Here is a 22575-nt window from a genome sequence, read left to right as displayed (position 1 = left end):
GACAATACAGTGCCACTGACACGGCCTGCAACGAAAACATGCGGTCTCTCCTTCACTGCAGCCGAGGTGAGTAAAACATTTAAACGTGTTAACCCTCGCAAGGCTGCAGGCCCAGACGGCATCCCCAGCCGCGCCCTCAGAGCATGCGCAGACCAGCTGGCTGGTGTGTTTACGGACATATTCAATCAATCCCAGTCTGCTGTTCCCACATGCTTCAAGAGGGCCACCATTGTTCCTGTTCCCAAGAAAGCTAAGGTAACTGAGCTAAACGACTACCGCCCCGTAGCACTCACTTCCTTCTTCATGAAGTGCTTTGAGAGACTAGTCAAGGACCATATCACCTCCACCCTACCTGACACCCTAGACCCACTCCAATTTGCTTACCGCCCAAATAGGTCCACAGACGATGCAATCTCAACCACACTTCAGGAAACAGCAAAGGGAACACCCCCCTATCCACATCGATGGAACAGTAGTGGAGAGGGTAGTAAGTTTTAAGTTCCTCGGCATACACATCACAGACAAACTGAATTGGTCCACTCACACAGACAGCATCGTGAAGAAGGCGCAGCAGCGCCGCTTCAACCTCAGGAGGCTGAAGAAATTCGGCTTGTCACCAAAAGCACTCACAAACTTCTACAGATGCACAATCGAGAGCATCCTGGCGGGCTGTGTCACCGCCTGGTACGGCAACTGCTCCGCCCACAACCGTAAGGCTCTCCAGAGGGTAGTGAGGTCTGCACAACGCATCACCGGGGGCAAACTACCTGCCCTCCAGGACACCTACACCACCCGATGTTACAGGAAGGCCATAAAGATCATCAAGGACAACACCTACCCGAGCCACTGCCTGTTCACCCCGCTATCATCCAGAAGGCGAGGTCAGTACAGGTGCATCAAAGCTGGGACCGAGAGACTGAAAAACAGCTTCTATCTCAAGGCCATCAGACTGTTAAACAGCCACCACTAACATTGAGTGGCTGCTGCCAACACACTGACTCTACTCCAGCCACTTTAATAATGGGAATTGATGGGAAATGATGTAAAATATATCACAAGCCACTTTAAACAATGCTACCTAATATAATGTTTACATACCCTACATTATTCATCTCATATGTATACGTATATACTGTACTCTATATCATCTACTGCATCCTTATGTAATACATGTATCACTAGCCACTTTAACTATGCCACTTTGTTTACATAGTCATCTCATATGTATATACTGTACTCGATACCATCTACTCTATCTTGCCTATGCTGCTCTGTACCATTACTCATTCATATATCTTTATGTACATATTCTTTATCCCCTTACACTGTGTATAAGAAATTAGTTTTGGAATTGTTAGTTAGATTACTTGTTGGTTATTACTGCATTGTCGGAACTAGAAGCACAAGCATTTCGCATTAACATCTGCTAACCATGTGTATGTGACAAATCAAATTTGATTTGATTTTTAAAACCTGTTTTTGCTTTGTCATTGTGGAGTATTGTGTTGAGGATCAACATTGCGGATGTGTTGTAACCTACCCTTACCACCTGGGGGCGGCCCTTCAGGAAATCCAGGATCCAGTTGCAGAGGGAGGTGTTTAGTTCCAGGGTTCTTAGCTGATTGATGAGTTTGGGGTATTGTGTTTAGATTGAGGGTAAAAGTTTAGTAAATACGTCTGAATAAGGCTGTAACGTAAAAACATGTGGAAAAAGTCAAGGGGTCTGAATGCTTTCCCAATGCACTGTATGTGCCTCTCTCCCCTCCTCCCTCTCGCTCTGTAGGTTTGCTGGACCTCCAGGGGACTATGTCTACTTGTTTGGCCACTTCCGCATGGAGGAGGTGGGTTCACTACAACACACACACACACATGTGCACACAAACACACACACACACACTAATGCTGTTTGCGTGTGTGCGTATTTTCTCCACAGTGTGCCCCACCAGGCTGTCTGATAGAGCTGTGTATCCAGCTTAGTATGATCATGTTGGGAAAACAACTCATCCAGAACAACGTGTTCGAGATTGTTATACCGTATGTATATACACACACACAAACACACACACATACAAACAAGTACTATCGCTTATATGTCAATTACAGTTTGGAACAGTCTGAGAGGTAGCTTTAACGTTACCTAGCTCATATCTGTAAATAGATGCCATAACGCTAATAGTTAGCTTTCTCATATCTATAAATGGGTTACATGGCTATTTTAACATTAGTAGTTAGTTAGTTCATAAATACATAACTATCTTAAAATCTTAAAATGGCTGAACGGCGACATTAAGAACATACAGTTGGAGGGTTATACACTATCGGCAGCATACAACAGCAGCCTCTGGTAAGACACGGGGCGGGGGCCTATGCATATTTGTAAACAACAGCTGGTGCACGATATCTAAGGAAGTCTCAGGGTTTTGCTCGCCTGAGGTAGAGGATCTCATGATCAGTTATAGACCACAATATTTACCGAGAGAGATTTCATCTGTATTTTTTGTAGCTGTCTACATACCACCACAGACCGATGCTGGCACTAAGAACGCACTCAATGAGCTGTATAGGGCTTAAGCAAACAGGACAACGCTCATCCAGAGGCGGCGCAGTGGCCGGGGACTTTAATGCAGGGAAACTTAAACTTAAATCAGTTTTACTTCATCTCTATCAGCATATTAAATGTGCAACCAGAGGGGAAAAATAGACCTCCTTTACTCCACACACAGAGATCCGTACAAAGCTCTCCCTCGCCCTCCGTTTGGCAAATCTGACCATTATTGTATCCTCCTGATTCTTGCTTACAAGTAGATGCTAAGCTACAGGACTGTTTTGCTATCACAGACTGGAATATGTTCTGGAATTCTTCCGATGGCATTGAGTAGTATACCTCATCAGTACTGGCTTCATCAATAAGTGCATTGATGACATCATCCCCACAGTGACCATGCATACATACCCCAACCAGAAGCAATGGATTACAGGCAACATATCCACTGAGCTAAAGGGTAGAGCTGCCACTTTCAAGGAGCGGGACTCTAACCCAGAAGCTTCAATACAGGACTTAGATCGAATCGTACTATACCCGGCTCTGACACTCGTCGGATGTGGTAGGGCTTGCAAACTATTACAGACTAGGGAAGCACAGCCGAGAGCTGCCCAGTAACACAAGCCAACCAGACCAGCTAAATAGCTTCTATGCTCGATTCGAGGCAAGTAACACTGAAACATGCATGAGAGCATCAGCTGTTCCGGACCACTGTGTGATCATGCTCTCCACAGCCGATGTCAGTAAGCCCTTTAAACAGGTCAACATTCACAAGGCTGCAGGGCCATACAGATTACCAGGACGTGTACCGCGAGCATGCGCTGACCAACTGGCAAGCGTCTTCACTGACATTTTCAACCTCTCCCTGTCCGAGTCTGTAATACCAACATGTTTCAAGCAGACCACCATAGTCCCTGTGCCCAAGAACACTAAGCTAACCTGCATAAATGACTACCAACCTTAGCACTCACGTCTCTAGCCATGAAATGCTTTGAAAGGCTGGTCATGGCTCACATCAACACCATTATCCCAGAAACTCTAGAACCACTCCAATTTGCATACCGCCCCAACAGATCCACAGAGCCAGAAATCTTGCTTGTTTGTAGGTGACCAAATACTTATTTTCCACCATAATTTGCAAATAAATTCATTAAAAATGCTACAATGTGATTTTCTGGATTTTTCTTCTCATTTAGTCTGTTATAGTTGGAGTGTACATATGATAAAAATTACAGGCCTCTCTCATCTTTTTAAGTGGGAGAACTTGCACAATTGGTGGCTGACTAAATACTTTTTTGCCCCAATATATATACCCTACATAACCCTATATATACATATATATACCCTACATAACCCTATATATATATACATATATATATACCATACATATCCCTATATATACACTACATAACCATATATATATATACATACAGTGCCTTGCGAAAGTATTCGGCCCCCTTGAACTTTGCGACCTTTTGCCACATTTCAGGCTTCAAACATAAAGATATAAAACTGTATTTTTTTGTGAAGAATCAACAACAAGTGGGACACAATCATGAAGTTGAACGACATTTATTGGATATTTCAAACTTTTTTAACAAATCAAAAACTGAAAAATTGGGCGTGCAAAATTATTCAGCCCCTTTACTTTCAGTGCAGCAAACTCTCTCCAGAAGTTCAGTGAGGATCTCTTAATGATCCAATGTTGACCTAAATGACTAATGATGATAAATACAATCCACCTGTGTGTAATCAAGTCTCCGTATAAATGCACCTGCACTGTGATAGTCTCAGAGGTCCGTTAAATGGCAGAGAGCATCATGAAGAACAAGGAATACACCAGGCAGGTCCGAGATACTGTTGTGAAGAAGTTTAAAGCTGGATTTGGATACAAAAAAATTTCCCAAGCTTTAAACATCCCAAGGAGCACTGTGCAAGCGATAATATTGAAATGGAAGGAGTATCAGACCACTGCAAATCTACCAAGACCTGGCCGTCCCTCTAAACTTTCAGCTCATACAAGGAGAAGACTGATCAGAGATGCAGCCAAGAGGCCCATGATCACTCTGGATGAACTGCAGAGATCTACAGCTGAGGTGGGAGACTCTGTCCATAGGACAACAATCAGTCGTATATTGCACAAATCTGGCCTTTATGGAAGAGTGGCAAGAAGAAAGCCATTTCTTAAAGATATCCATAAAAAGTGTTGTTTAAAGTTTGCCACAAGCCACCTGGGAGACACACCAAACATGTGGAAGCAACACAGCTCATCACCCTGAACACACCATCTCCACTGTCAAACATGGTGGTGGCAGCATCATGGTTTGGGCCTGCTTTTCTTCAGCAGGGACAGGGAAGATGGTTAAAATTGATGGGAAGATAGATGGAGCCAAATACAGGACCATTCTGGAAGAAAACCTGATGGAGTCTGCAAAAGACCTGAGACTGGGACGGAGATTTGTCTTCCAACAAGACAATGATCCAAAACATAAAGCAAAATCTACAATGGAATGGTTCAAAAATAAACATATCCAGGTGTTAGAATGGCCAAGTCAAAATCCAGACCTGAATCCAATCGAGAATCTGTGGAAAGAACTGAAAACTGCTGTTCACAAATGCTCTCCATCCAACCTCACTGAGCTCGAGCTGTTTTGCAAGGAGGAATGGGAAAAAAATGTCAGTCTCTCGATGTGCAAAACTGATAGAGACATACCCCAAGCGACTTACAGCTGTAATCGCAGCAAAAGGTGGCGCTACAAAGTATTAACTTAAGGGGGCTGAATAATTTTGCACGCCCAATTTTTCAGTTTTTGATTTGTTAAAAAAGTTTGAAATATCCAATAAATGTCGTACCACTTCATGATTGTGTCCCAATTGTTGTTGATTCTTCACAAAGAAATACAGTTTTATATCATGATGTTTGAAGCCTAAAATGTGGCAGAAGGTCGCAAAGTTCAAGGGGGCCGAATACTTTCGCAAGGCACTGTGTGTATATATATATATATATATTTACCCTACATAACCCTATATATATACACATATATATTTACCCTACATAACCCTAAGTAAATACAGCTTACAGCTAAAAAACAAAATACAGGGCATTCGGAAAGTATTCAGACCCCTTCCCTTATTCCAGATGTTGTTACCTTCCAGCCTTAATTGAATAAATAATTATTTTTCCTCACAATACCCCATAATGTAAAAGCAAAAACACTTTTTATTTTTTAAACAGAAATACGTTATTTACATATTCAGAGCCTTTGCTATGAGACTCGAAATTGAGCTCGGGAATCATCCTGTTTCCATTGATCATACTTGATGTTTTTACAACTTCATAGGAGTCCACCTGTGGTACATTCAATTGATTGGACATGATTTGGAAAGGCACACACCTGTCTATATAAGGTCTCAGAGTTGACAGTGCATGTCAGAGCAAAAACCAAGCAATGAGGTCAAAGGAGTTGTCCGTAGAGCTCCGAGACAGGAAGGAGTCGAGGCACAGATCTGGGGAAGGGTACCAAAACATTTCTGCAGCATTGAAGGTCCCCAGAACACAGTGGCCTCCATCATTCTTAAATGGAAGAAGTTTGGATGCACCAAGACCCTTCCTAGAGCTGGCGACCCAGCCAAACTCAGCAATCGGGGAGAAGGGCCTTGCTCAGGGAGTTGAAGAACCCGATGGTCACGCTGACAGAGTTCCAGAATTCCTCTGGGGAGATCGGAGAACGTTCCAGAAGGAAAACCATCTCTGCAGCACTCCACCAATCAGGCCTTTATGGTATAGAGCTGGACAAAAGGCACTAATCAGCAGCAGGGACTGGGAGACTAGTCAGGATCAAGGGAAAGATGAACAAAGCAAAGTACAGAGAGATCCTTGATGAAAACCTGCTTCAGAGCGCTCAGGACCTCAGACTGGGCCAAAGGTTAATCTTCCAACTGGAAAACGACCCTCAGCACACAGCCAAGACAACGCAGGAGTGGCTTCGGGACAAGTCTCTGAATGTCCTTGAGTGGCCCAGCCAGAGCCTGGACTTGAACCCAATCCAACATCTCTGGAGACCTGAAAATAGCTGTGCAGGGACGCATCCCCATCCAACCTGACAGAGCTTGAGAGGATCTGCAGAGAAGAATGGGAGAAACTCACCAAATAAAGCTGTGCCAAGTGTGTAGCATCATACCCAAGAAGACTCGAGACCGTAATCGCTGCCAGAGGCACTGAGTAAAGGGTCTGAATACTTATGTAAATGTGATATTTCATTTTTTTTCTTTTTACATTTGCAAACATTTCTTAAACCTGTTTTTTATTTGTCATTATGGGGTATTGTGTGTAAATTAAAACAATTTAATTAATTTTAGAATAAGGCTGTAACGTAACAAAAAGTCATGGTCTGAATACTGTCTCAATGCACTGTAATGTCTACTGCACTGTATAACTCATTTAATTCTCTCTCTGTCTCTATCACTTTCTCTCTCTGCAGTAAGCTAAAAAAAATGTACAGAACATACAAGGAGAAGGATAAAGGAGGAGAGGAAGATGAGGATGAGGAGGAGACGAAGAGGCCAAAGCAACAGTGGGACAAAGACTTCTCTCTGGATCCCTATGAGGGGCTTAGCCCGGAATACATGGAGATGAGTGAGTCAAGCACGCACACACACATGCACCCAAAGTGTACATGGAAAGTGAACAATTAACAAACAGTGTGTATGTGTGTGTGCAGTAATCCAGTATGGGTTTGTCACCATCTTCGTGGCATCGTTCCCTCTGGCTCCTCTCTTTGCTCTGCTCAACAACGTGATTGAGATCCGCCTCGACGCTGCCAAGTTCACCACAGAGATCCGTCGCCCAGATGCTGTGCGCTGCAAAGACATAGGTACTGATCACAACACAACCGCAATACAATACATCCACAACACAGCCACCTCAGCCACCTCACAGTCAACTGCAAGACAATCATGACGTAACCACACATGAACCACAATCAAACAACTTCAAACTGTAACACAATCTCACATTCCTCATCTCCTTCTCTGTCACATTCCTCATCTCCTTCTCTGTCACATTCCTCCTCTCCTTCTCTGTCACATTCCCCCTCTCATTCTCTTTTTCTGTCAAATTCATCCTCTCCTTCTGTCACATTCCTCCTCTCCTTCTCTGTCACATTCCTCCTCTCCTTTGGTCTCTGTCACATTCCTCCTCTCCTTCGGTCTCTGTCACATTCCTCCTCTCCTTCGGTCTCTGTCACATTCCTCCTCTCCTTCTCTCCTCCTCTCCTTCTATCCTCCCCTCCTCCTCTCCTTCTCTCCTCCTCTCCTTCTCTCCTTCTCTCCTCCTCTCCCTCTCATCTCTCCAGGAATTTGGTTCAACATTCTCATTGGAATCAGCAAGTTTTCTGTCATTACAAATGTAAGTCTCGTGTGCGTGTGTCTGTGTGCGTGCGTGCGTGTGTCTGTGTGTGTCTGCGCGTGTGTGCGTGTCTGTGTGTGTGTCTGTGTGCGTGTTTTTTGTAGATAATTCATTATTTTGATGAGATATCCTTCACTGTGTGTGTGTGTGTGTGTGATGGAGAGATTGCAAATGTCTATTTCTTATTAAAACCTTTGCGATTGTAATGTTTACTGATGTTTCCCTTGTTTATTGTCTGTTCCATTTGTCCCACCATATTATTCTCATGCCAATAAATCCCTTTAGAGAGAGAGAGACCTGGTATTCAGCTCGTCAGTCTGTTTGTTGCTCTCTTCTTCAGGCCTTTGTGATCTCGTTCACCTCTGACTTCATTCCTCGGACGGTGTACCAGTACATGTACAGTCAGACTGGCAGCATGCACGGATTCACAGAACACTCCCTGTCCTACTTTAACGTGTCCAACTTTGAGGCTGATTCCTCCCCCTCCTCTACACTATTTACTGGAGTCACCATATGCAGGTAACTATGACCTCGAATGCTGTTCTCCAACCCTGACCTCGAATGCTGTTCTCTAACACTGCTCTCTAACCCTGACCTCTAATGCTGTTCTCTAACCCTGACCTCTAATGCTGTTCTCTAACCCTGACCTCTAATGCTGTTCTCTAACCCTGACCTCTAATGCTGTTCTCTAACCCTGACCACTAATGCTGTTCTCTAACCCTGACCTCTAATGCTGTTCTCTAACCCTGACCTCTAATGCTGTTCTCTAACACTGCTCTCTAACCCTGACCTCTAATGCTGTTCTCTAACACTGCTCTCTAACCCTGACCTCTAATGCTGTTCTCTAACCCGGACCTCTAATGCTGTTCTCTAACGCTGTTCTCTAACCCTGACCTCTAACGCTGTTCTCTAACCCTGATCTCTAACGCTGTTCTCTAACCCTGACCTCTAACGCTGTTCTCTAACCCTGACCTCTAATGCTGTTCTCTAACCCTGACCTCTAATGCTGTTCTCTAACCCTGACCTCTAATTATGTTCTCTAACACTGTACTAACCCTGACCTCTAATGCTGTTCTCTAACCCTGACCTCTAATGCTGTTCTCTAACCCTGACCTCGAATGCTGTTCTCTAACCCTGACCTCTAATGCTGTTCTCTAACCCTGACCTCTAACGCTGTTCTCTAACCCTGACCTCTAATGTGGTTCTCTAACCCTGACCTCTAATGCTGTTGTCTAACCCTGACCTCTAATGCTGTTCTCTAACCCGGACCTCTAATGCTGTTCTCTAACGCTGTTCTCTAACCCTGACTTCTAATGCTGGTCTCTAACCCTGACCTCTAATGCTGTTCTCTAACCCTGACCACTAATGCTGTTCTCTAACCCTGACCTCTAACGCTGTTCTCTAATCCTGACCTCTAACGCTGTTCTCTAACCCTGACCTCTAACGCTGTTCTCTAACCCTGACCTCTAATGCTGTTCTCTAACCCTGACCCCTAACGCTGTTCTCTAACCCTGACATCTAACGCTGTTCTCTAACCCTGACCTCTAACGCTGTTCTCTAACCCTGACCTCTAATGCTGTTCTCTAACCCTGACCTCTAATGCTGTTCTCTAACCCTGACCTCTAATGCTGTTCTCTAACCCTGACCTCTAACGCTGTTCTCTAACCCTGACCTCTAATGCTGTTCTCTAACTCTGACCTCTAACGCTGTTCTCTAACCCTGACCTCTAATGCTGTTCTCTAACCCTGACCTCTATTGCTGTTCTCTAACCCTGACCCCTAACGCTGTTCTCTAACCCTGACCTCTAACGCTGTTCTCTAACCCTGACCTCTAACGCTGTTCTCTAACCTTGACCTCTAATGCTGTTCTCTAACCCTGACCTCTAATGCTGTCCTCTAACCCTGACCTCTAACGCTGTTCTCTAACCCTGACCTCTAATGCTGTTCTCTAACCCTGACCTCTAACGCTGTTCTCTAACCCTGACATCTAACGCTGTTCTCTAACTCTGACCTCTAATGTCTCTGTCTCTCAGATATAAAGACTACAGGGATCCACCTTGGGGAGCTCAGCCCTACTCCTTCTAACCTCTAACCCTGACCTCTAACGCTGTTCTCTAACTCTGACCTCTAATGTCTCTGTCTCTCAGATATAAAGACTACAGGGATCCACCTTGGGGAGCTCAGCCCTACTCCTTCTCTAAACAGTACTGGTCTGTCCTGGCAGCTCGATTGGCATTTGTCATCTTCTTTCAGGTACAGACCACTGCTAACCCTTGACCCTAACCCCTGACCCTAACCCCTGAGCTCAGTATCAATCCAGCCCTGTCTTCTGAGCCCAATCCCTGACTTCATCATCAATCCAAAGCCTATAACCTGAAAGTGGTGATAATGTAGAACCTTTCTGTTAAATAACCTGTTGTATCATAATGTAGAACCTTTTGTAATGAATACTCTGGGAGAACAGGGTGTAGACCCACTACTCTGGGAGAACAGGGTGTAGATTCACTACACAGGGAGAACAGGGAGTAGATCCACTACTCGGGGAGAACAAGGTGTAGATTCACTACTCGGCGAGAACAGGGAGTAGATTCACTACTCGGGGAGAAAAATGTGAGCAGAACACGGCAGATTTTTAAGGCTTCACAGAAGGCAGGCAATGGTCAACCACAGGCAGGCAATGGTCAACCACAGGCAGGCAATGGTCAACCACAGGCAGGCAACGGTCAAACACAGGCAGGCAACGGTCAAACACAGGCAGGCAACGGTCAAACACAGGCAGGCAACGGTCAAACACAGGCAGGCAACGGTCAAACACAGGCAGGCAACGGTCAAACACAGGCAGGCAACGGTCAAACACAGGCAGGCAATGGTCAAACACAGGCAGGCAATGGTCAAACACAGGCAGGCAATGGTCAAACACAGGCAGGCAATGGTCAAACACAGGCAGGCAGTGGTCAACCACAGGCAGGCAACGGTCAAACACTGGCAGGCAACGGTCAACCACAGGCAGGCAACGGTCAAACACAGGCAGGCAACGGTCAAACACAGGCAGGCAATGGTCAACCACAGGCAAGCAATGGTCAAACACAGGCAGGCAATGGTCAAACAAACAATGCCTCACAACCATACAAACAGAAAGAACTGAACTAAATAAGGAGCTGATGAGACCAGGTGAGAAACAAACACAGGTGAAATCAATGAACAAAAATGAAAGACAGGGCTACGTTCCAGAACACAAAGAAACAGGGCTACGTTCCAGAACACAAAGAAACAGGGCTACGTTCCAGAACACAAAGAAACAGGGCTACGTTCCAGAACACAAAGAAACCGGGCTACGTTCCAGAACACAAAGAAACCGGGCTACGTTCCAGAACACAAAGAAACAGGGCTACGTTCCAGAACACAAAGAAACAGGGCTACGTTCCAGAACACAAAGAAACAGGGCTACGTTCCAGAACACAAAGAAACAGGGCTACGTTTCAGAACACAAAGAAACCGGGCTACGTTCCAGAACACAAAGAAACAGGGCTACGTTCCAGAACACAAAGAAACAGGGCTACGTTACAGAACACAAAGAAACAGGGCTACGTTCCAGAACACAAAGAAACAGGGCTACGATCCAGAACACAAAGAAACAGGGCTACGATCCAGAACACAAAGAAACAGGGCTGCGTTCCAGAACACAAAGAAACAGGGCTACGTTCCAGAACACAAAGAAACAGGGCTGCGTTCCAGAACACAAAGAAACAACCTTTCTGTTGTATCTACCTTTCTGTTGGATCTAATGTAGAACCTTTCTGTTGGATCTAATGTGGAACCTTTCTGTTGTATTTCATGTAGAACCTTTCTGTTGGATCTAATGTGGAACCTTTCTGTTGTATTTCATGTAGAACCTTTCTGTTGTATTTCATGTAGAACCTTTCTGTTGTATTTCATGTAGAACCTTTCTGTTGTATTTCATGTAGAACCTTTCTGTTGGATCTAATGTAGAACCTTTCTGTTGTATTTCATGTATAACCTTTCTGTTGTATTTCATGTAGAACCTTTCTGTTGTATTTCATGTAGAACCTTTCTGTTGTATTTCATGTAGAACCTTTCTGTTGTATTTCATGTAGAACCGTTCTGTTGTATTACATGTAGAACCTTTCTGTTGTATTTCATGTAGAACCTTTCTGTTGTATTTCATGTAATGGATCTAATGTCGACCCTTTCTGTTGTAGAACCTGGCGATGTTCCTGAGCATGCTGGTGGCCTGGTTGATCCCTGACGTTCCTCGTTCTCTTAGAGAACAGGTCAGGAAAGAGAACATGTTGCTGATGGAGTTCCTTGTTCAGGATGAACAGGAGGCCCTACGCTCCAGACTTCCACACCGCTCCCCCACACGACAACCTGCACAAACACAGAACACACACTCACACATTGACATAGTGGTGGAGGGGTCAGTGGGAGAAGAGGGGACGGAGGAGGAGAAGATGGACAGATCAGGACAAACCCTGGAGAGCCCAGAGAGCATTGACCCAGCAGAAGGAGGAGAAGGAGGGGGAAAAGATGGGAGAGGAGAAGAGGGGAAAGAAGAAGGGTCAGAAGAGCAGAGCGAAGGAGTGGGAGAAGGAGGAGAAGACGGGAGAGAAGTAGCAGAAGGAGACAGAGGAGGAGAAGGGCCAGACCAGGAGGAAGTCTCCGTTGTGGATCTGGACTCTGTTATGGACCAGCTGTATCTGTCAGGTAATAACACTAAACCCTGACCCCTAGTCCCTAGTTACCTGCTGAATCTGTCAGGTAATAACACTAAACCCTGACCCCTAGTCCCTAGTTACCTGCTGAATCTGTCAGGTAATAATACTAACCCCTGACCCCTAGTCCCTAGTTACCTGCTGAATCTGTCAGGTAATAACACTAACCCCTGACCCTTAACCCCTAGTTACCTGCTGAATCTGTCAGGTAATAACACTATCCCCTGACCCTTAACCCCTAGTTACCTGCTGAATCTGTCAGGTAATAATACTAACCCCTGACCCCTAGTCCCTAGTTACCTGCTGAATCTGTCAGGTAATAACACTAACCCCTGACCCCTAATCCCTAGTTACCTGCTGAATCTGTCAGGTAATAACACTAACCCCTGACCCTTAACCCCTAGTTACCTGCTGAATCTGTCAGGTAATAACACTAACCCCTGACCCCTAATCCCTAGTTACCTGCTGAATCTGTCAGGTAATAACACTAACCCCTGACCCTTAACCCCTAGTTACCTGCTGAATCTGTCAGGTAATAATACTAACCCCTGACCCCTAGTCTCTAGTTACCTGCTGAATCTGTCAGGTAATAACACTAACCCCTGACCCTTAACCCCTAGTTACCTGCTGAATCTGTCAGGTAATAACACTAACCCCTGACCCTTAACCCCTAGTTACCTGCTGAATCTGTCAGGTAATAACACTAACCACTAATCCCTAATCCCTAGTTACCTGCTGAATCTGTCAGGTAATAACACTAACCCCTGACCCTTAACCCCTAGTTACCTGCTGAATCTGTCAGGTAATAATACTAACCCCTGACCCCTAGTCTCTAGTTACCTGCTGAATCTGTCAGGTAATAACACTAACCCCTGACCCTTAACCCCTAGTTACCTGCTGAATCTGTCAGGTAATAACACTAACCCCTGACCCTTAACCCCTAGTTACCTGCTGAATCTGTCAGGTAATAATACTAACCCCTGACCCCTAGTCTCTAGTTACCTGCTGAATCTGTCAGGTAATAACACTAACCCCTGACCCTTAACCCCTAGTTACCTGCTGAATCTGTCAGGTAATAACACTAACCACTAATCCCTAATCCCTAGTTACCTGCTGAATCTGTCAGGTAATAACACTAACCCCTGACCCTTAACCCCTAGTTACCTGCTGAATCTGTCAGGTAATAATACTAACCCCTGACCCCTAGTCTCTAGTTACCTGCTGAATCTGTCAGGTAATAACACTAACCCCTGACCCTTAACCCCTAGTTACCTGCTGAATCTGTCAGGTAATAACACTAACCCCTGACCCTTAACCCCTAGTTACCTGCTGAATCTGTCAGGTAATAACACTAACCCCTGACCCTTAACCCCTAGTTACCTGCTGAATCTGTCAGGTAATAACACTAACCACTAATCCCTAATCCCTAGTTACCTGCTGAATCTGTCAGGTAATAACACTAACCCCTGACCCTTAACCCCTAGTTACCTGCTGAATCTGTCAGGTAATAATACTAACCCCTGACCCCTAGTCTCTAATTACCTGCTGAATCTGTCAGGTAATAACACTAACCCCTGACCCTTAACCCCTAGTTACCTGCTGAATCTGTCAGGTAATAATACTAACCCCTGACCCTTAACCCCTAGTTACCTGCTGAATCTGTCAGGTAATAACACTAACCACTAATCCCTAATCCCTAGTTACCTGCTGAATCTGTCAGGTAATAATACTAACCCCTGACCCCTAGTCTCTAGTTACCTGCTGAATCTGTCAGGTAATAACACTAACCCCTGACCCTTAACCCCTAGTTACCTGCTGAATCTGTCAGGTAATAACACTAACCCCTGACCCTTAACCCCTAGTTACCTGCTGAATCTGTCAGGTAATAACACTAACCCCTGACCCTTAACCCCTAGTTACCTGCTGAATCTGTCAGGTAATAACACTAACCCCTGACCCTTAACCCCTAGTTACCTGCTGAATCTGTCAGGTAATAATACTAACCCCTGACCCCTAGTCTCTAGTTACCTGCTGAATCTGTCAGGTAATAACACTAACCCCTGACCCTTAACCCCTAGTTACCTGCTGAATCTGTCAGGTAATAACACTAACCCCTGACCCTTAACCCCTAGTTACCTGCTGAATCTGTCAGGTAATAATACTAACCCCTGACCCCTAGTCTCTAGTTACCTGCTGAATCTGTCAGGTAATAACACTAACCCCTGACCCTTAACCCCTAGTTACCTGCTGAATCTGTCAGGTAATAACACTAACCACTAATCCCTAATCCCTAGTTACCTGCTGAATCTGTCAGGTAATAACACTAACCCCTGACCCTTAACCCCTAGTTACCTGCTGAATCTGTCAGGTAATAATACTAACCCCTGACCCCTAGTCTCTAGTTACCTGCTGAATCTGTCAGGTAATAACACTAACCCCTGACCCTTAACCCCTAGTTACCTGCTGAATCTGTCAGGTAATAACACTAACCCCTGACCCTTAACCCCTAGTTACCTGCTGAATCTGTCAGGTAATAATACTAACCCCTGACCCCTAGTCTCTAGTTACCTGCTGAATCTGTCAGGTAATAACACTAACCCCTGACCCTTAACCCCTAGTTACCTGCTGAATCTGTCAGGTAATAACACTAACCACTAATCCCTAATCCCTAGTTACCTGCTGAATCTGTCAGGTAATAACACTAACCCCTGACCCTTAACCCCTAGTTACCTGCTGAATCTGTCAGGTAATAATACTAACCCCTGACCCCTAGTCTCTAGTTACCTGCTGAATCTGTCAGGTAATAACACTAACCCCTGACCCTTAACCCCTAGTTACCTGCTGAATCTGTCAGGTAATAACACTAACCCCTGACCCTTAACCCTAGTTACCTGCTGAATCTGTCAGGTAATAACACTAACCACTAATCCCTAATCCCTAGTTACCTGCTGAATCTGTCAGGTAATAACACTAACCCCTGACCCTTAACCCCTAGTTACCTGCTGAATCTGTCAGGTAATAATACTAACCCCTGACCCCTAGTCTCTAGTTACCTGCTGAATCTGTCAGGTAATAACACTAACCCCTGACCCTTAACCCCTAGTTACCTGCTGAATCTGTCAGGTAATAACACTAACCCCTGACCCTTAACCCCTAGTTACCTGCTGAATCTGTCAGGTAATAACACTAACCCCTGACCCTTAACCCCTAGTTACCTGCTGAATCTGTCAGGTAATAACACTAACCCCTGACCCTTAACCCCTAGTTACCTGCTGAATCTGTCAGGTAGTAACACTAACCCCTGACCCTTAACCCCTAGTTACCTGCTGAATCTGTCAGGTAATAATACTAACCCCTGACCCCTAGTCTCTAGTTACCTGCTGAATCTGTCAGGTAATAACACTAACCCCTGACCCTTAACCCCTAGTTACCTGCTGAATCTGTCAGGTAATAACACTAACCCCTGACCCTTAACCCCTAGTTACCTGCTGAATCTGTCAGGTAATAATACTAACCCCTGACCCCTAGTCTCTAGTTACCTGCTGAATCTGTCAGGTAATAACACTAACCCCTGACCCTTAACCCCTAGTTACCTGCTGAATCTGTCAGGTAATAACACTAACCACTAATCCCTAATCCCTAGTTACCTGCTGAATCTGTCAGGTAATAACACTAACCCCTGACCCTTAACCCCTAGTTACCTGCTGAATCTGTCAGGTAATAATACTAACCCCTGACCCCTAGTCTCTAGTTACCTGCTGAATCTGTCAGGTAATAACACTAACCCCTGACCCTTAACCCCTAGTTACCTGCTGAATCTGTCAGGTAATAACACTAACCCCTGACCCTTAACCCCTAGTTACCTGCTGAATCTGTCAGGTAATAATACTAACCCCTGACCCCTAGTCTCTAGTTACCTGCTGAATCTGTCAGGTAATAACACTAACCCCTGACCCTTAACCCTAGTTACCTGCTGAATCTGTCAGGTAATAACACTAACCACTAATCCCTAATCCCTAGTTACCTGCTGAATCTGTCAGGTAATAACACTAACCCCTGACCCTTAACCCCTAGTTACCTGCTGAATCTGTCAGGTAATAATACTAACCCCTGACCCCTAGTCTCTAGTTACCTGCTGAATCTGTCAGGTAATAACACTAACCCCTGACCCTTAACCCCTAGTTACCTGCTGAATCTGTCAGGTAATAACACTAACCCCTGACCCTTAACCCCTAGTTACCTGCTGAATCTGTCAGGTAATAACACTAACCACTAATCCCTAATCCCTAGTTACCTGCTGAATCTGTCAGGTAATAACACTAACCCCTGACCCTTAACCCCTAGTTACCTGCTGAATCTGTCAGGTAATAATACTAACCCCTGACCCCTAGTCTCTAGTTACCTGCTGAATCTGTCAGGTAATAACACTAACCCCTGACCCTTAACCCCTAGTTACCTGCTGAATCTGTCAGGTAATAACACTAACCCCTGACCCTTAACCCCTAGTTACCTGCTGAATCTGTCAGGTAATAACACTAACCCCTGACCCTTAACCCCTAGTTACCTGCTGAATCTGTCAGGTAATAACACTAACCCCTGACCCTTAACCCCTAGTTACCTGCTGAATCTGTCAGGTAATAATACTAACCCCTGACCCCTAGTCTCTAGTTACCTGCTGATTCTGTCAGGTAATAACACTAACCCCTGACCCTTAACCCCTAGTTACCTGCTGAATCTGTCAGGTAATAACACTAACCCCTGACCCTTAACCCCTAGTTACCTGCTGAATCTGTCAGGTAATAATACTAACCCCTGACCCCTAGTCTCTAGTTACCTGCTGAATCTGTCAGGTAATAACACTAACCCCTGACCCTTAACCCCTAGTTACCTGCTGAATCTGTCAGGTAATAACACTAACCCCTGACCCTTAACCCCTAGTTACCTGCTGAATCTGTCAGGTAATAACACTAACCACTAATCCCTAATCCCTAGTTACCTGCTGAATCTGTCAGGTAATAACACTAACCCCTGACCCTTAACCCCTAGTTACCTGCTGAATCTGTCAGGTAATAACACTAACCACTAATCCCTAATCCCTAGATACCTGCTGAATCTGTCAGGTAATAACACTAACCACTAATCCCTAATCCCTAGATACCTGCTGAATCTGTCAGGTAATAACACTAACCACTAATCCCTAATCCCTAGTTACCTGCTGAATCTGTCAGGTACCTATGATGAGCATGTTTTCTAGTTTCATCTTCTTAAAACACTCATTGGTTTTAAATCTATACTCTTAGGAAGAAAGGGTTCCAAAAGGGTTCTGCTCCTGTCTCCATAGGATAATCCTTTTTGGTTCCATTCAGAGCCCTTTTTGGTTCCAGGTAGAATCCCTTTGGGTTCCATGTAGAACCCTCTGTAGAAAAGGTTCAACATGGAATCAAAAGGGGTTCTATCTGGAATCAAAAATGGTTCTTCAAAGGGTTCTCCTATGGGGAAAGCCAAAGAACACTTTTAGGTTCTTGATAGCACCTTTTTTTCCTAAGAGTCTATCCTTTACTTTTCTCTTCACTTGTATTAATATGTCTCTGTTGTTGTACAGTGTAACTTAAATACAGTTGGATTTGATTTGCTGCAGACCCAGAGCCATCCCAGAGCCTAGCTGACATGGAGCTGCCCGTCTCCAGAGCTGTCCCACTGGAGCAGGAGGACGAGCCACCAGGCCCAGACAGCCCTCCAGCTGCCCCAGTAGGGGACACAGCCTCCCCCGAGACGCCCCTGGCCAAGACCCACCCAGCAGGCCTGAAGGCTGCAGACAGCAGGCTGTTTTCCAGAGGCCCTCCCCTCATAGATTCAGCATACTCCAGGACCAAGGGCCGCTGCTCCACCCTGCCTCCCAAACAGAGAGGGCCTGAGCCAGGGCACAGCCGGCCCCGACCCAGCCACTCAACCAGCCTCACGAAGTTCCACCTTCCACCTCTACCTCCTCTGGCCCCCTCACCTTCCCCTACAAACACCCCTCAGTCACCCCCTCCCAAGCCCCTCCCCCACCCTCCCAAGCCCCTGTCTCACAGTGAACTGTTCATGCTGAAGGGGCCCCCAGAAGAGAACCAGGAGGCTCTAGTGCTAAGGGGCGCTGCTCCACTCTGCCTGCACGCCAGCGAGGTCCGGAGGCTGGGGAGAGCTCGTCCAGACCGAGCCATTCTTCCAGCTTCACCCGGCAGGAAGACCGTATCCCCCCATCCTCCAGTGAACTAAAACAAGACACCCCGGTGTGAGGAGAGGGGAAATAGAGGGGGAGGATTAGAGAGGGACAGCTGAGTCTCATCATCAGAGAAATTGATCTGTCCATCTCTCCGTCTTCATCCACCCATCTCATGACAGCTCAGATGCAACACTGACTTGGTTGTAGAAACCAAATGGACCTGTTCTTCTTCTAACGCATCAGTTAATAGCTCAGGTCGATTCACTGGGTTTATAAAGGAGAATGAAGCGGAATAAACCAGGATAAAAGAGAGTAGAGGAGAATAAAATGTATTAAAGGATAATAAAGGAAAATAAATCAAGATAAAATAGAATGAAGGAGAATAAACAAGAATAATGGGAAATTAAGGAAAATAAAATGAGAATAAATTAGAATAAAGGAGAATAAACCAGAATAAATGAGAATGAAGGAGATTATAAACTGGGTGGTTTGAGCCCTGAATGCTGATTGGCTGACAGCCATGGTATATCAGACCGTATACTACGGGTATGACAAAACATATATTTTTACAGCTCTAATTACGTTGGTAACCAGTTTATAATAGCAATAAGGCACCTCAGGGGTTTGTGGTATGTGGCCAATATACCACGGCTAAGGGCTGTATTCAGGCACTCCTCGTTGTGTCGTGCAAAAGAACAGCCCTTAGCTGTGGTATATTGGCCATATTCCACACCTCCGTGTGTATTATTGCTTAAATATACCGGGACAAAGGAGAATAAACCACAACAAAAAATAACAAAGGAGAACAAACCAGGATAAAGGACAATAAAGGAGAACAAACCAGGATAAAGGAGAATAAAGGAGAACAAACCAGACCAAAGAAGAATAGAGGAGTATAAATCAGGATAAATGAGAATAAAGTACATTAAAGGAGAACAAACCAGGATAAAAGAGACTAATGGAGAACAAACCAGACCAAAGAAAAATAGAGGAGTATAAACCAGGATAAATGAGAATAAAGTACATTAAAGGAGATTAAACCAGGATAAATGAGAATAAAGTACATTAAAGTATAATAAAGGAGATTAAAGGATAATAAAAGAGAAAAACCCAGGACAATGGACAAATGAGAATAAAGGATGCAAAAATCCAGGATAAATGAGAATAAACCAGAACAAATGAGAATAAACAAGGATAAATGTGTAAGAGGTGCGTAACGGGCTGCAGGGAAGTCAGGCGCAGGAGGGCAGAACTGGGTAATAATCGAAGCAGTTTAATGAGGAAAAACTGACTAAATAACCTGTCGCAAACCAGTCTATAATGCACACACATTTTACAACAAACAATTCCACACACATACATAGGGGGAACAGAGGGTATTAAACACGTCACGTAATGAGGGAATGTAAACCAGGTGTGTGGGAAAACAAGACAAAACAAATGGAAAATGAAAGGTGGATCGGCGATAGCTAGAAGACCGGTGACGTCGACCGCCGAATGCCACCCGAACAAGGAGAGGAACCGACTTCGGCGGAAGTCGTGACAAAATGAGAATAAAGGAGAATAAACCAGGATAAAGGAAAATAAATTAGGATAAATGAGAATAAAGGAGAACAGGTTTTGGTGATTCTGAGACAACAGTTCGTTATCAATAAAATGTCACAATATAATTTGATTTTGCTGCTGGGGGGCAAGGAGATCCGCAGTTCTGCTAAAACCATTGACAACTATATGCTGTTTTCAAGGGATTGTTAAATAAATGTTAACTACTATTCCCCATTTAGCTCCATCAGAGTTTTACAGCAATCGGTAAACATCAATTGATCATGTTTTTTCAGCTATATGAAGGTAGCCAGATTCATTTGGTATGTAGCTAGCGAAAGCAGACAACATGTCATTTAGCCTACTTCAACAGAGATTAGGGTTTTGGAAAGAGTTTTACATTGTCGGTCAGACTACTGTCATCACCACTATAGATGTCAAGCAAATGAAACAATATTTGGATTTAGCCAACTAGTTTATCCCCTGAAAGTTGGCTTGTTAACTAGCCATATTGCTGTGATCTGTTATTAGCTTGTTAACTAGCCATATTGCTGTGATCTGTTGTTAGCTAGCTAGCCAATTTGACATGGTCCATCAATATCATGTCTGTCAGCAGCAATTTTTATTTTCATTTTATTTTACTAGGTAAGTCAGTTAAGAACAAATTCTTATTTTCAATGACAGCCTAGGAACAGTGGGTTAACTGCCTGTTCAGGGGCAGAACGACAGATTTGTACCTTGTCAGCTCGGGGGTTTGAACTTGCAACCTTCCGGTTACTAGTCCAACGCTCTAACCACTAGGCTATGCTGCTGGGATTAAACACTCTTAAAAACAATGTTGAAAAGGGGATAATGTTTGCTAAGTAGGCCTACGTTGGTTGGAGAAAAAAGTACACTAGGTCTACTTACCACTATGTTTAGACAAATGTACAAAGTTTCTACCGGTAGCTAGAAAAGTAAACATTATCAGCTAACTGTAACGTTACATTGGCATATGGGCCCTTCTGCTGCTTGACAGCCAGAACCCACAAAGGATGGGAAATTAACCTTAACCACTCATACTTGTCAGGTATAGTTATATTATATCACTCAAATATCCAATTAATGGTGGTCAATATTGAGAGATATCGTGAGGCTACCCTGACGTAGCTGAAATTAATTGATAAATTGATGTTTAATGATCATTAAAAACATGCAGATACTTGCTGTATAACTCTGATAGAGCTAAATGTGCTAAATTGTTTTGCATGGAATAGTCGGAAATGTGTAGCTCTGACTATGCTCTTCAAGAGGTGATGATATTACAACCAAATAGTTAACATTCCAATAACAATCCCTTGCAAACGGCACGCAGTTGTCAATGGTTTTAGTGGACATTGCTCCCTCAGCAGGCAAATCGAATGCTCTGCACCTTATTGAGACATTTGGTTGATAACGACCTTTAAGGCCTCAGACTGAGAATGTCCCAGTGTTCTAACTCTCTCAGCCACTAAGAAGACACTGCTGCCGCTCACACTGTATTGTTACTGCCAGACGGAACTGGACCAAACCGGGCTGAACTGGACCAGACCAAACAAGACCACACCAGACAGAGCCAGCTCCCCTCCCCCAGAAGACACAGGGCCAATCTGAAATGGCACCCTATTCCCTCTCAGGCTCTGGCCAAAATAACTACACTATATAGGGGAATAGGGTGCCATCTACTCCCAGTAGACCCTTTATTTAGTATTTAGATCAACAGTACAGAGCTATGCTTGTAGATTTATTATATTACAACTGTGACATTTTGATAATATGAAAATCATTACTTTTGTTCATAAGAAAAAAATCGATTAAAAAAAAAACATTTTTGTTATGAGTTTTCTCTTGTCAACAACCAAGGTCCAGTACTGGTATGGCTTTTGAATATATCTGACAACCAGTGTTGGGGAAGCTACTCTGAAAATGTGGTTTACCAAACTACCAATTATGCTACACTAGAAGAAGTAGCTACACTAAATCTACACGTAAGAAACATATTGTTTACTTAACTGAAGTTACTTTGAAAAAGCAGTTCACTATATACAAACTACTTTGTGAAAATGTATCATATGAAATATCGTAGACTACAAATTATAAAAATGGATCACTCTGGAGTCAGAATGTGT

At 44.3% G+C, this 22575-nt stretch overlaps 1 protein-coding gene across 1 annotated transcript in view; it reads left to right on the top strand.

The window, feature by feature from the left end:
* The window catches only part of LOC135556809 (anoctamin-1-like), a 191368-nt gene extending 169106 nt beyond the window's left edge, over nt 1-22262 (top strand). Inside the window, 10 exon segments of the mRNA XM_064990257.1 lie at nt 1784-1841; nt 1934-2034; nt 7024-7178; nt 7264-7416; nt 7897-7949; nt 8290-8468; nt 10096-10201; nt 12169-12673; nt 18320-18786; nt 18789-22262. Coding sequence (XP_064846329.1) covers nt 1784-1841; nt 1934-2034; nt 7024-7178; nt 7264-7416; nt 7897-7949; nt 8290-8468; nt 10096-10201; nt 12169-12673; nt 18320-18786; nt 18789-18959 — 1948 coding nt within the window. The 3' untranslated portion in view covers nt 18960-22262.
* Nucleotides 22263-22575: the final 313 nt, after the last annotated feature.

Source organism: Oncorhynchus masou, chromosome 15 (genome assembly GCF_036934945.1).
Source record: "Oncorhynchus masou masou isolate Uvic2021 chromosome 15, UVic_Omas_1.1, whole genome shotgun sequence".
NCBI lineage: Eukaryota > Metazoa > Chordata > Actinopteri > Salmoniformes > Salmonidae > Oncorhynchus > Oncorhynchus masou.
This window is presented reverse-complemented; position numbering and strand designations above follow the sequence as displayed.